The sequence below is a fragment of the Sus scrofa genome, chromosome 8 (genome assembly GCF_000003025.6).
Source record: "Sus scrofa isolate TJ Tabasco breed Duroc chromosome 8, Sscrofa11.1, whole genome shotgun sequence".
Taxonomy (NCBI): domain Eukaryota; kingdom Metazoa; phylum Chordata; class Mammalia; order Artiodactyla; family Suidae; genus Sus; species Sus scrofa.
In genome coordinates, this window is record NC_010450.4 from 1,626,677 (window position 1) to 1,640,069 (window position 13,393).

General features: G+C 44.8%; 1 protein-coding gene across 1 annotated transcript in view; it reads left to right on the top strand.

Annotated features, from left to right (window-relative positions):
* The window catches only part of ADD1 (adducin 1), an 83,508-nt gene continuing 70,584 nt past the window's right edge, over window positions 470-13,393 (top strand). The window contains 2 exon segments of the mRNA XM_013978492.2: window positions 470-609; window positions 1,516-1,674. Of these exon segments, the coding sequence (XP_013833946.2) occupies window positions 1,665-1,674 (10 nt within the window). The 5' untranslated portion in view covers window positions 470-609; window positions 1,516-1,664.

Consider the following 13,393-nt stretch of genomic DNA (forward strand, 5'->3'; position numbering starts at 1 on the left):
AGGCCCGCAGGAGGCCTCCACGGACCAGACCGGCGACAATGCACGAGTGACCAGGCGGCTCCGGGTGAGCGGACGCCGTTGGCACATCCAGACCGGCCTGCTTCGATGAGGAGGCTGGCGGGGCTGCGACCCACCGACCCCACGCGCTAAAGCCTGTTTTGTCCGCAGCGGGAGGGCGGGGCCGGTGGGCGGAGCCGGCCGCAGGCCGACTTAAGCCGAAGGCGGCAACTGAGAGCGGCAACCCCGCCCGCCCAAGCCCCGCCCCTCACCGCCCCGGTCACGCCCCGCCGCGTCCACCAGCTTCAGGTAGCCAGCCAATCGTAGGACGTGTTGCTGGACGGTGCGGCAACAGCTGGACCTATGGGGTGGTGCGTTGTTGGGCTGCGGCGCCGCAGGCCGCACCCAGCTCCGGCAGCTGGGGCTGCGCTGAGGGCTGAGGGCTGAGGGGGCGGGAGGCCGGGCGGGCCGGGGCAGCGGGCTGGGGTTGCGCGCGGCGGACAGGGGGCGGAGCCCGAGCCGGAGCCGGAGCCGGAGCCGGAGCTGGAGCGGACGGGCGGCGGCCGCACTCGGACCTGGGAGCCCGCGCGCTGCTCGCGATTCGCCCCTGAGGTGAGGCCCGTGCGCAGGGCGGCGGCGGGCCCCGAGCGCGGCGGGGCGGCCCAGGGGCTCCAGCCTGGCGGCGGGGCCTGAGGAGGCGGTGGCGGCGCGGAGGGCGGGGGCCACGCCGGGAAGGGGCGCCTGGCCGTCCCGGGGGCGTCGCCGCCGTTCGGCCGTTGGCTTTGACGCGGCGCGGAGGGGCCGGCGCCCTGCTCGCCCTTCGCCCTCCGGGCTCGCCTGTGGGAGCGCCTGGGCAGTGGGTCTGCGGGCTGGTGGCGGGCTTCGCGCGTCCGTGCGCCGAAGGAGGGTCCGGGCCGGACGCTGGGTCCGCCTGCTGCTCGCCGAGGCCCGGCCGGTGGCTCGCAGCGCCGACGGCTCCGGGATTCGCGCACAGAAGCAGGCGGACACCGGTGTCCGAATGCTGCCCGTCTGCTCCCGTGTTTTAAAAAACGACAGCTTCTGCCGAGAGAGAAAGGCCGATCTGCCCCCGGATGGTGATCGGGTTGTCCTGCAACTTTATTAGGGGAGGCGCGGGTGGTCTTTTCCCTCCCTTCCTCCCTCCCTGCCTGCCTTTTTTGTTTATTTTGGGGGATGTCAGAGGGTCTTTGCCTTAAACGGTTGCTTTTATTTTCGCTCTTGCAGTTCATGGCTCAAGATATTTTGTAGGGTTTTGTGCTCACTTCATGCGTACCTACCTTGAAATAAATATTTTGGTTAACCTAAAACTGCTGGTGGTGTGACCATGTGATTTTATGCCTAAATGACATAAGCAATGTGTCATGTCCCCGGGAACCAAAAACATAGCTGATAGCTGTATCCAGTGCTATTACAATAAGACTTTTTGGGGGTGTGAAAAATTAATTAAATCCTGATGGGGATGGGAAACAGGCTGCTGAAAGGTCTACTCTGTCTTCGCAGAACACATCAGTAGAGGCGCCCAGTGAAAGCGAGTCTGAGTGGATGAGCAGGCGGTCCGCAGGCGCTAAAGGGGGAGGGCATCCCGGGCCGAGAGGCTGAATGGTCCCAGGGTGGGACTGACCTAACTGGAATCTTTAATTGAGGAGCAAATGCCAGCCCGTATGTAAATTGCTTTTAAAAATCCATAGTCTTAACACACCCTGTTGATTCTGACTGGCGGGGGAAACTAGAATAGTAAAGTTGTTTTTTGAGGAAGTTGATGGTTTTGGCAGCAGAGCTGCTTTTCAGAGTTTTGATGTGGTTTACGGCAGGACAAATGATTTGTTTTTACTGCTTGTGTGGTTTTAGTTACAGAGACTCACTGAATGACATGAATTTCAATTCTACCCGATCTCCAAAAGATGGGATAGTTTCCTCTCTCTATATAATTTATACAGCAAACCTTTTTCTCTTTTTTCCTTTCTTTTTTTTTAGTGAGTGAATTTTATTGCATTTATAGCTGTGCAGCAATCACCACAACCCAATTTTATAGCATTTCCATCCTCAACCCCCAGCCCATCCCCCATCCCCAGCCTGTCTCCTTTGGAAACCTTAAGTTTTTCAAAATCCAGCTCACCTTTTTAACTCTTTGATGTTATCTGATATGGTGAGGTTTTGCTTGGTGTTAAGTTTTGCGTTACTGATTTTACCATAAAAGCTGTTTTTGTAGGTGATTATTAGTTTTCAGTTCTTTCAAGTACTTGTTGCATTAAATCATAAAACACTGCTAGGCTTTAAAAGATTCATAAAAATGCCCCAAATTAAATATCCAACTAGTGTTAAAATTTTCTTGTCATAATTTTTTATTTTACTATTCAATTAAGGTTTATTGCAGAATATGAATGTAGTTCCCTGTGCTGTACAGTAGGACCTTGTTTATTCCTTTTACATGTAATTGTTTGCGTTGTCATAATTTTTTAACAGTTTGACAAGTTAATATAAAAAGACGTTTTTATTATGTGAAACTTAGTGTTTAATTGGACTTATTTATTTTTATGTGTTTAATTCTTCCCACATGTGTAGAGGCTAGTATAATAAGCCCTTCTTTACCCTCATCCAGCTTCAGCAATTATTAACTCATGGCCAGTTTAGCTTTATCTGTATCCCAAACTCAGAGGTCATATCATTTTATTTTATTTTATTTTATTTTATTTTTTTTTATTTTCCCACTGTACAGCAAGGGGGTCAGGTTATCCTTACATGTATACATTACAATTACATTTTTTCCCCTGTCATATCATTTTAAATATTTCAGTATGTATATCTTTATACATTTTTTTAAAAAGGTAAATAGAGGAGTTCCCATTGTGGCTCAGTGGGTTAAGAACCTGACATAGTGTCCGTGAGGATGTGGTTTCAATCCCTGGTCTTGCTTGGTGGGTTAAGTATCCCATGTTGCCACAAGTTGCGGCATAGTTTTGCAGATGCAGCTCGGATCTGGTGTTACTATGGCTGTGGCATAGGCTGGCAGTTAACAGCTCGGATTTTATCCCTAGCCTGGGAGCTTCCATATGCCACAGGTGCGGCCCTAAAAAGAAAAAAAAAAAAGTAAATACAAATACCGCTGTCACACAATTTCCTGTTACCTTCAAATATCCAACCAGTGTTAAAATTTTCTTGATTACTCGTAATTTTTTGGAATCAGGATCTCAATGCTATATTATACTGTGACTTGTTTTAAACTATAGGCTTCTCCATCTTTTGTTCTCTCTCTCTCTCTCTTTTTTTTTTTTGTCTTTTTGCCATTTCCTTGGGCCGCTCCCACGGCATATGGAGGTTCCAGGCTAGGGGTCGAATTGGAGCTGTAGCCACCGGCCTACGCCAGAGCCACAGCAACGCGGGATCCGAGCCACGTCTGCAACCTACACCACAGCTCACGGCAACGCCGGATCGTTAACCCACTGAGCAAGGGCAGGGACCAAACCCGCAACCTTGGGGTTCCTAGTCGGATTCATTAACCACTGCGCCACGACGGGAACTCCTGTTCTCTCTTCTAATTGTTGCTGAAATTGATGTTTTATCTTGTGGAATTACATAGTCTGCATTTTATTCTGTTTTGTAGCTTAACTACAAAGAATTTGCTGTAAATTTAATCTAATATAGCTAGAGCTAAAGACATAATCAGATTTAGGTTTTGTGTGTGTGTGTGGTTTTTTTTTTTTTTTTTTGCTTTTTAGGGCCATACCTGCAGCATATGGAAGTTCCCAGGCTAGGGGTCAAATTGAGGCTGCAGCTGCAGCTGCCACAGCCACAACCACAGCAAAGCCAGTTCTGAGCTGCATCTGTGAGCTACACCACAGCTCAAGGCAGCGCCAGATCCTTAACCCACTGAACAAGGCGAGGGATAACCCACTGAGCAAGGCCAGGGATTGAACCTGCGTCCTCATGGATACTAGTCAGCGTGTTTCCGCTGAACCACGACGGGAACTCCCTTTTCTTTTTTTAATTGAAGTGTAGTTGATTTAAGGTATTGAAGATGTACATCAAAGTGATTCTGTTTTACATATATGTGTACGTATAGGTACCTTTAGGCTTCTTTTCTATTATAGGTGTTATAAGATACTAAATTTAGTTTTCTGTGGTATACAGTAGGTCCTTGTTGTTTATCTGTTTTATATATATTAGTGTGTTTCTGTTAATCCTGAGTTCCCAATTTATCCTTCCCCCTTTCCCCTGTGGTAACCATAAGTTGTTTTCTATGTCTGTGAGACTGTTTCTGTTTTGTAAATAAGTTCATTTGTATCTTTTTTATAATTTCACTTATAAATGGTATCATATGGTATTTGTCTTCCTCTATCTGACTTCCCGTAGTGTGATAATCTCGGGGTCAGTCCCTGTTGTTGCAAGTAGCCTGTCTTGTTAGGAGCCCTTGATGCTCAATGTTTAGAGTCATGGTTTCCTTACGCATTAAAACATATTGATATTTTAAGTATATAGCTCCATCATTTATTAGCTGGGATAATTCCATAAAGATTAATTTCCCCTTCTTCGTAATTTTAATTATCTGAAAAATAGAGGAAAGAATAAAGAATAAAATAATTTGGAGTTCCCGTCGTGGCGCAGTGGTTAACGAATCCGACTAGGAACCATGAGGTTGCGGGTTCGGTCCCTGCCCTTGCTCAGTGGGTTAAGGATCTGGCGTTGCCGTGAGCTGTGGTGTAGGTTGCAGACGCAGCTCGGATCCTGCCTTGCTGTGGCTCTGGCGTAGGCCAGTGGCTACAGCTCCGATTCGACCCCTAGCCTGGGAACCTCCGTATACCGCGGGAGCGGCCCAAAGAAATAGCAAAAAAGACAAAAAGAAAAAAAAAAAAAAGGAATAAAAGAATTTAACTGCTCTCTTAAAGTACTTTTTCCCTGTTATTCACTAAATCAGACATTTCTCATGTCCTTTAATTATTTATCTCTACTTTTTTCTCTTCCATAAGAATCTTACTTCCTTAAGGCAGTGATTGTATTTATCTACCTTTTAAGCTGGCCTCTCTGTTCCTGCTGGAATGAGTTCTGTGTCATAGATTAGACCATGACACTTTCTGGTTTAGCATTTTCAGTGATTCTCTGTGGCCCCAAAATTCCAAGTTTTAGGACCAGGCTTTCAAGGTTTCTTGTCTTCCCATGTCTCCAGTCTTATCTGTTATAACACCTTGGTTTTGCTTCCTGCAATGTCTTTTTGTTTGTTTGTTTGTTTGGTCACAGAGGTGGTATGTGGAAGTTCCTTGGCCAGGGATTAAACCTGTGCCACACCAGTGACCTGAGCTGCTGCAGTGACAATCCTTTAACTTCTTTGCCACAAGGGAACTCCCTTCTACTGTGTTTTGAGCACTTAAGGAGATTCACAATCGGCACCCAATAAATAAATATTTGTGAAACGAATGAATGATTTAAGATCTCTTTAAGTCTGTGTAATTGACACACTTGAGAAAATGATAGTTAAAAAAGTAAAGTCATGGAGTTCCCATTGTGGTTCAGTGGTGACAAACCTGACTAGTATCAGTGAGGATGTGGGTTTGATCCCTGGGCTTGCTCAGTGGGTTAAAGGAGCAAGCTGTGGTGTAGATTCCAGATGTGGCTTGGATCTGACATTGCTGTGTCTGGGTAAAGAAAAAAAGTTGGCATTTTGAGAAGGAGAAATTTTTTTAGATTAAATTTTTTGTAGCCATATTTTATGGCAGTGGCGTAAGTAAACACACAGGGGTCCTACCTAGACCTGCTGGAATCCCAACCTTGGGCCAGGTGATTCAGATGCATTCCCTGAGTAACAGCCACTGCTTTATGGCCTTACTTTTGTCGCCTCTTTAACCAGTGTTGGCAGTGGACTCAGGATTACCGTGTTCATGACAGATTATTAAAACAGAGTACTCAAAACACAGTAGGAAGGAGTTCCCTTGTGGCAAAGCAGTTTAAGGATCTGATGTTGTCACTGCAGCAGCTCAGGTCACTGCCCATCTGTTCTCTTAAAGCAGAAGTAGACAAACTTTCTGTAAAGGGCCAGATAATACATGTTTTAGATTTGATATTATTTTATTTTTATTATTTTTTGGCCAAGCCCTCAACATGCAGAAGTTCCTAGGCCAGGGGTTGAACCAGAGCCATAGCAGCCGTAGATGATAATAAATAAATAACCTTATTCAAATAAATTTGAATTGATTTTCATGTCTATCATAAATTAAAATTTATGTTTCATATGTATTTTTTTTCAGCCTTTAGAAGTCGAGTTTAGATTGTGGCCTTTATAAAAACAGACATCAGGCTGGATTTAGCTTGGGGCAGGGCATCATTTACTATTTACTCCCAGAGTTTAAATTTTTTTTTTTTTTTTTTTTTTTTTGTCTTTTGTCTTTTTGTTGTTGTTGTTGTTGTTGTTGCTATTTCTTGGGCCGCTCCCGCGGCATATGGAGGTTCCCAGGCCAGGGGTCTAATCGGAGCTGTAGCTGCCGGCCTACACCAGAGCCACAGCAACAGGGTATCCGAGCAGAGTCTGCAACCTACACCACAGCTCACGGTAAGGCCGGATCGTTAACCCACTGAGCAAGGGCAGGGACCGAACCCGCAACCTCATGGTTCCTAGTCGGATTCGTTAACCACTGCGCCATGGCGGGAACTCCAGAGTTTAAATTTTATCATTAGATTAATCTAGGCATCAGCCTCCTGGACTTGTTTTTGTCTGCTGGTGGGCTTTCTTTGGTTGCATCCTGCTTTGGTCTGTAATAAGGAACTGTGTAGGAGAAATCCTGTCCTGAGATGCCACATGATGTTGGTTGCAGGGTGTTCACTGGGGGCTTGGCCATTAGAATAAATGGAATAATAACTATTCCTTCTTTTTCGTGTGTGTGTGTGTGTGTGTGTGTGTGTGTGTGTGTGTGTGTGTGTGTTTTGTCTTTTTAGGTCCGCACCTGAGGCACATGGAGGTTCCCAGGCTAGGGGTCGAATTGGAGTTACAGCCATAGCAACTTGGGATCCGAGCCATGTCTGTGACCTGTACCACAGCCCACGGCAATGCTGGATCCTTAACCCACTGAGTGAGGCCAGGGATCAAACTTATGTCCTCATGGATGCTAGGCAGGTTCGTTAACCACTGAGCTTCGACGGGAACGCCTTTATTTTCAAGAAGGCTGCTTTACTTCTCTTTGAGTAGAATTTTCAACTTCATTATTCTAGTGCTATCCCAGAATGAAATTTTATATCTTGTTTGTCCTTTAGTTTAATATATTTTAGTTGTGGTTTAATAGAAAGAGGTACTTGAAGTTAGAAAGACCTGGTTACACCAGGTTGTGTAATTTTCTTTGCCATTTTTTTTTTTTTTTCCCCTTTGCTACCCCTGTGGCATGTGAAAGTTCCTAGGCCAAGGCTTGAATCCAAAGTGCAGCAGTGATCTTGCCATACTGCAACAACACTGGATCTTAACCCATTTGCACCAGGCTGGGGACCAGACCCATGCCACCTCGGAGGCAATGCTGGATCCTTAGCCTTCTGCTTCATGGTGGGAACTCCTGCCAAATTAACCTTAAGCTAACATTATACCTGGCCCAGAGGAAGAATCTAAAAAATGGCAAGCTGGAGTTCCTGTTGTGGCTCAGCAGTAACAAACTTGACCATGAAGACGTGGGTTCGATCTCTGGCTTTGTTCAGTAAGTCAGAGGATCCAGTGTTGCCGTGAGCTGTGGTGTAGGCTGCAGATGCGGCTTGGGTCTGGCATTGCTGTGGCTGTGATCCAGCAGCTGCAGCTCCACTTCCACTCTTAGCCTGGGACCCTCCATATGCTGTGGGTGCAGCCCTAAAAGCAAAAATCAAAAAAAAAAAAAAGAAAGAAAAGAAATGGCAAGATATTTCCTCCCCTCACCTTTATCACTCCCTCCACCTCACATCCTTGGATAAATCACTTCCCTTTTTCTGAACTTCTGTTGCCCCATTTATGCAGTGGGTATGATAATACTTTCCTTAACTACTTCAGAGAATATGACAGTTGAAAAAGTACTTTGTACGCAATAGATGCTGCCCAAGGGTGTGATTGTTATCACATATTTAGAATATACTTGGGGAGTTCCCGTCGTGGCGCAGTGGTTAACGAATCCGACTAGGAACCATGAGGTTGCGGGTTCGGTCCCTGCCCTTGCTCAGTGGGTTAATGATCCGGCGTTGCCATGAGCTGTGGTGTAGGTTGCAGACACGGCTCGGATCCCGCATTGCTGTGGCTCTGGTGTAGGGCAGTGGCTACAGCTCCGATTCAACCCCTGGCCTGGAAACCTCCATATGCCTCGGGAGCGGCCCAAGAAATAGCAACAACGACAAAAAGAAAAAAAAAAAAAAAAAAAGAATATACTTGGGGGCAAAAATAAGAGAGGAACCAGTACTACTGGCATATTAACTTCTCTTAAATGCACCCCCAACAGTTATTTACCTTATGCCTTTTGGGTCTAACACATTGAAAAAGCAGATGCTGTATGTATGAGAGCTCATCTCGCCAAATGAGATGAGAGTTGAGAAAATGTAATGCTTGCAATTCAGAGGTACCATTGTTACAGAAGCTTGCTATACAAAATTACAGATTTAAACCAAAAGACTTGGAACTTAAAACCTTGGGGCTAAAATCTCTCAGTGTTTCCTTTAAAGATGTTGCTTCACTGTCTTCTTGCTTGTATCGCCTCCTACAGGGAGTCTGCTGTCATCCTTATCTTTATTCTTCTATATAACATGTCCTTTTTCTTTGGCTGCTTTTAGGATTTTTCCTCTCACTGATTTTGAGCAATTTTATTTTGGTGTGCTTTTATGTTCAGTAGTTTTTTTCATATTTCTTATGCTTGGGGTTCATTGAGCTCCTTTCTTGGATCTGTGGGTTTAAAGAGTTCATCAAACTTGAGAAAATTTTGGCCATTTAAAAAAAATTGCTCTGTCTTCATGTTCAGTACTTCTGTGTTTAATTTAACACTAATCTTGTTCAGGGTAGGTTTTCATTTTACGTGTTGTAGCTTTCGTCTTTAGAAGTTTAATTTGTATTGTTTTTGTATCTTCCATATCGTGAGGTGTTTTTTTTTTTTTTTTTTTTTTTTTTTTTTGCTGCACCTGCACACTTGGCAGCACGTGGAAGTTTCTGGGCCAGGGATCATTGCCATGCTGCAGTTGTGACCTGTGCCACAGCTGCAGCAATGCCGGATCCTTAATCCACTGAGCAAGGCCAGGGAGTGAACCTGCGTCCTCACCGGATACTAGTCAGGTTCCTTACGGCTGGACCAGACTGGGAATTCCTACGTGAGATTTTTAACAAGTGTAACACAGTTGTACTAACATTTTAGTGACCTTGTGCACTAATTTTAAACTTCTCTTTCAGTTCTGGTTGTTTTTTATTGATTTATCTCCCACATATGGGTCATCCTGCTTCTTTGCTGGGTAATTTTTTTTTTTAATTGGATTCCAGACATTGTAAATTTTACATTGTTTGGTTTTGAATCATTATTTCTTCCTATAAACATTCTTTTTTCTTTCAAATTTTATTTTATGGCTGCAGCCATGGCATATGAAGTTCCTGGGCCAGTGACTGAATCTGAGTTGCAGCTGTGACCTGTGTTAAATGTTGGATCCTTTAACCCACTCCGCTGGGCTGGGGATCCAGCCTGTACCTCTGCAGTGACCTAAGCCACTGTAGTCAGATTCTCTCTCTCTCTCTCTCTTTTTTTTTTTTTTTTTTTTGCTTTTTAGGGCAGCACCCGTGGCATGTGAAGGTTCCCAGGCTAGGGTTCAAATTGGAGCTATAGCTGCTGGCCTACGCCACAGCCACAGCAACGCGGGATCCAAGCTGCATCTTGTGACCTAAACCCCAGCTCACGGCAACACTGAATCCTTGACCTGCTGAACGAGGATCGAACCCGCAACCTCATGGTTCCTTGTCGGATTCATTAACCACTGAGCCACGACGGAAACTCCCTCAGTTGGATTCTTAACTCACTGTGCTGCAGTGGAAACTCCCCTGTAAATGTTCTTAAGCTTTGTTGTGTTATGTTAACAGTGGGACTTTAAGTCTTCCCAGTATTGGAGATGGTAAACGGCACCTTTTTCTGTTTCTTTTTCATAAATTAAATTTCTAGGCTCCTTGGGATCTGAAGTCACTAAAATAATGACAATAACACTTTATCTGTGAATCCTGTAAATTATTTTGTTTTTATTTTCCACTGTGCTTTGGGAGGTTATTCTGGCAAGTAAGAGGGATGTCCTTTCTTAAATTTCCTGTCTTCTAAGATTTTAAAAACTGAATCTAAGATTTGGTTAAGTAAGGCAGTAGACATGCTAATATCTGCTTAGTTTATTCAGTGCTTACTAGCTATCATGTGGCTCCTTAAAATATTTAGGAATCTTAACATAGCATAACATTAAACTTTAACAAAACTGTTTAATAGTTAACCCTTGTTCTGACCTTCTCCACGCAGAAGACTTGAGTTGGAAGGAATGAAGGGAAGCAAGTTTAATTCAGGTCGACCTTTGAGTTCTGTTTATTCCAGAGGTGCCTGTTAAAACAATGGTCATGACTAACGTATGGCATGTTTTTGATACCTGTTAGGTTAAAAGTGTTGAGCATATTTTGATGTGGTTTTATATGAATTTAAGCAATGTGGGGAAAAAAAGACATTTTTAGATAGAATAGGACTGGACTCTGTAGGACATTGAACATTTAACTGAACACTGTATTGAGAACCTGCTCTGCAGGATAAAATATCAACGGTAATTTAAAAATCTTACTTTGTAAATCGACTATAATAAAAAATTATTAAAAAAAAAATGGAGTTCCCGTCATGGCTCAGTGGTTAACAAATCCGACTAGGAACCACGAGGTTGCGGGTTCCATCCCTGGCCTTGCTCAGTGGGTTAAGGATCTGGCGTTGCCATGAGCTGTGGTGTAGGTCGAAGACGCGGCTCGGATCCTGTGTTGCTGTGGCTGTGGTATAGGCTGGTGGCTACAGCTCCGATTGGACCCTGACCTGGGATCCTCCACATGCCACGGGAGTGGCCCTAGAAAAGGCAAAAAGACAAAAGTACCACAAAAAAAAATTACTTTGTGAGAAAGTTTTCCATTCTGTAGCTATCTCTGCACACGTAGTTATTGAGCACCTACTATGCGTTGGGTACTACTCTAGGCGCAGTGGACAGAGCAGGGAACCAGACACAGTCATTCCCCTCTCTTGGATCCTATGTTCTAGAATGAGAGATTAGCTAAGAAATACTGTGGGAGTTCCTCTGTGGCTCAGCCTGTTAAGAATCTGACTAGTTGGAGTTCCCAGTGTGGCACAGTGGAAATGAATCTGACTAGTATCCATGAGGGTGCAGGTTGCAGGTTGGATCCTTGCCCTCACTCCGTTGGTCAGGGATCTGACATTGCCGTGAGTTGCAGTCTCAGATCCTGCGTTGCTGTGGCTGTGGTGTAGGCCGGCAGCCGTAGTTCCGATTCAACCCCTAGCCTGGGAACCTCCATATGCCGCAGGTTTGGCCCTAAAAAGCAAAAAAAAAGAATTGTTACATATAATGATATGATTTTGTTCCTCCTTGATACATCTTGGCAGATGCTCCATAGCAGCACACTAAATCTATTTCATCCTTTTTAATGGCCTATAGGTATGTTATCATTTAATCACTGCTACACTGATAGATATTTGTTTCCAGATTTTTACTGTTCAGACTTTTTTTCCCCCTATTCCTGCCGCATGTGGAAGTTCCTGGGCCAGGAATCAAACCCACATCAGCAGTAACCTGAACCAATGCAGTGACTATGCCAGATTCTTAACCCACTGTACCACAAGGGAACTCCCTGTTACAAACTTTTCCAGTTAATATTCTTGCATATTTGTCTTTGGGTCTTGTGAAATATATCTGTAGGCATATTCTCAGAAAAAAAATTTCCTTATCTGAGTATATATGTAGTTTTAGTTCCCATAGCTGTTTCCAAATGACCCTCCATAAGAAGTTATGCCAGTTTAGGAGTTCCCATTGTGGCGCAGCGCAAATGAATCCAACTAGGAACCATGAGGTTGTGGGTTTGATCCCTGGCCTTGCTCAGTGGGTTAAGGATCTGGTGTTGCCATGAGCTGTGGTGTAGGTTGCAGATGTGGCTCAGATCTGGCGTGGCTGTGGCTGTGGTGTAGACCAGCAGGTATAGCTCTGATTAGATCCCTAGCCTGGGAACTTCCATATCCACATGCTTCGGGTGCGGCCCTGAAAAGACAAAAGCCAAAAAAAAAAAAAAAAAAAAGACCAGTTTATACTCCCACCAACTGCATATTTTCCCCACATTCGAAAGTGTTTACATCAACATGAAGGCAGGCGTAGTACCTGTCTTACGCAGCTGGTGTGAGGATGAAATGAATTGAACGCATGAAAATACCTAGCAAGTGGCTGTTATATATTACAATATATGTTATTAGCCATATTTCTGAACTTTATTACCCAAAATATAAGCCTAGGAACTGTTTCAGGAGGTTGGAAAAGCGAGTTTATACAATTGACCATAGCAGTATATGCCCCCAAAGTATTGTCACCTATATTAAAACAGATTAGCTCTTCATCGAGGCATTGGGAGCTCCTGGGGCCTGGGAGCTTCAGGCTGATGCTGGGGATGGAGCCTGCAGGAATATGCGGACTAGGGCCAACCTGCCCTCAGAGACAGGGCGAGGTGGATGCTGACTCCAGCTGTGCCTCCTCAACACCCTGGAATAATAGCAGCTTTCAGTGTTTCATGGGGAGACGGGGCCATCACTTGGGAGGGATCTTTAGAATGTCCTGTCTGCAACACTTTGTTCCCCCCTCTCTTAATCTGATATGGCATAATTAATTAATTTTGGGGAGCTTTTTTTAGGGCTGCACCTGCGGCATATGGAAGTTCTAGGCTAGGGGTCAAATTGGAGCTGTAGCTGCCAGCTTATACCACAACCACAGCAGCTCTGGATCCGAGGTGCATTTTCAGCCTACACCACAGCTCACAGCAATGCTGGATCCTTAACTCAGTGAACAAGGCCAGGGATCGAACTCACAACCTCATGGTTCCTAGTTGGATTCGTTAACCATTGAGCCGCAATGGGAACTCCTCATTTTTTTCTTCTGTTGAAACAGAAGTAGTAATAATAATAGTCTTGTCTAAATGTTAGTGTTGTGGGGTCAGTGAGACAGCTTTGGAGCTTATGTAGCACATGTGTGCTGTCAGGGTGCATTTCCTCGCCTTTCTTCCTTTTCTAAGTTAGTGGGGGCAGCAGATGGTGGAGGAAAAGGCACAGAAAAGCAGTCAAGAGCCCTGTTTACCAGCTCCTCCCACTTTTAAAAAAAGTCTCTGTGCAGAGATATTTTTGTTTGTTACAGCTGTATTTGC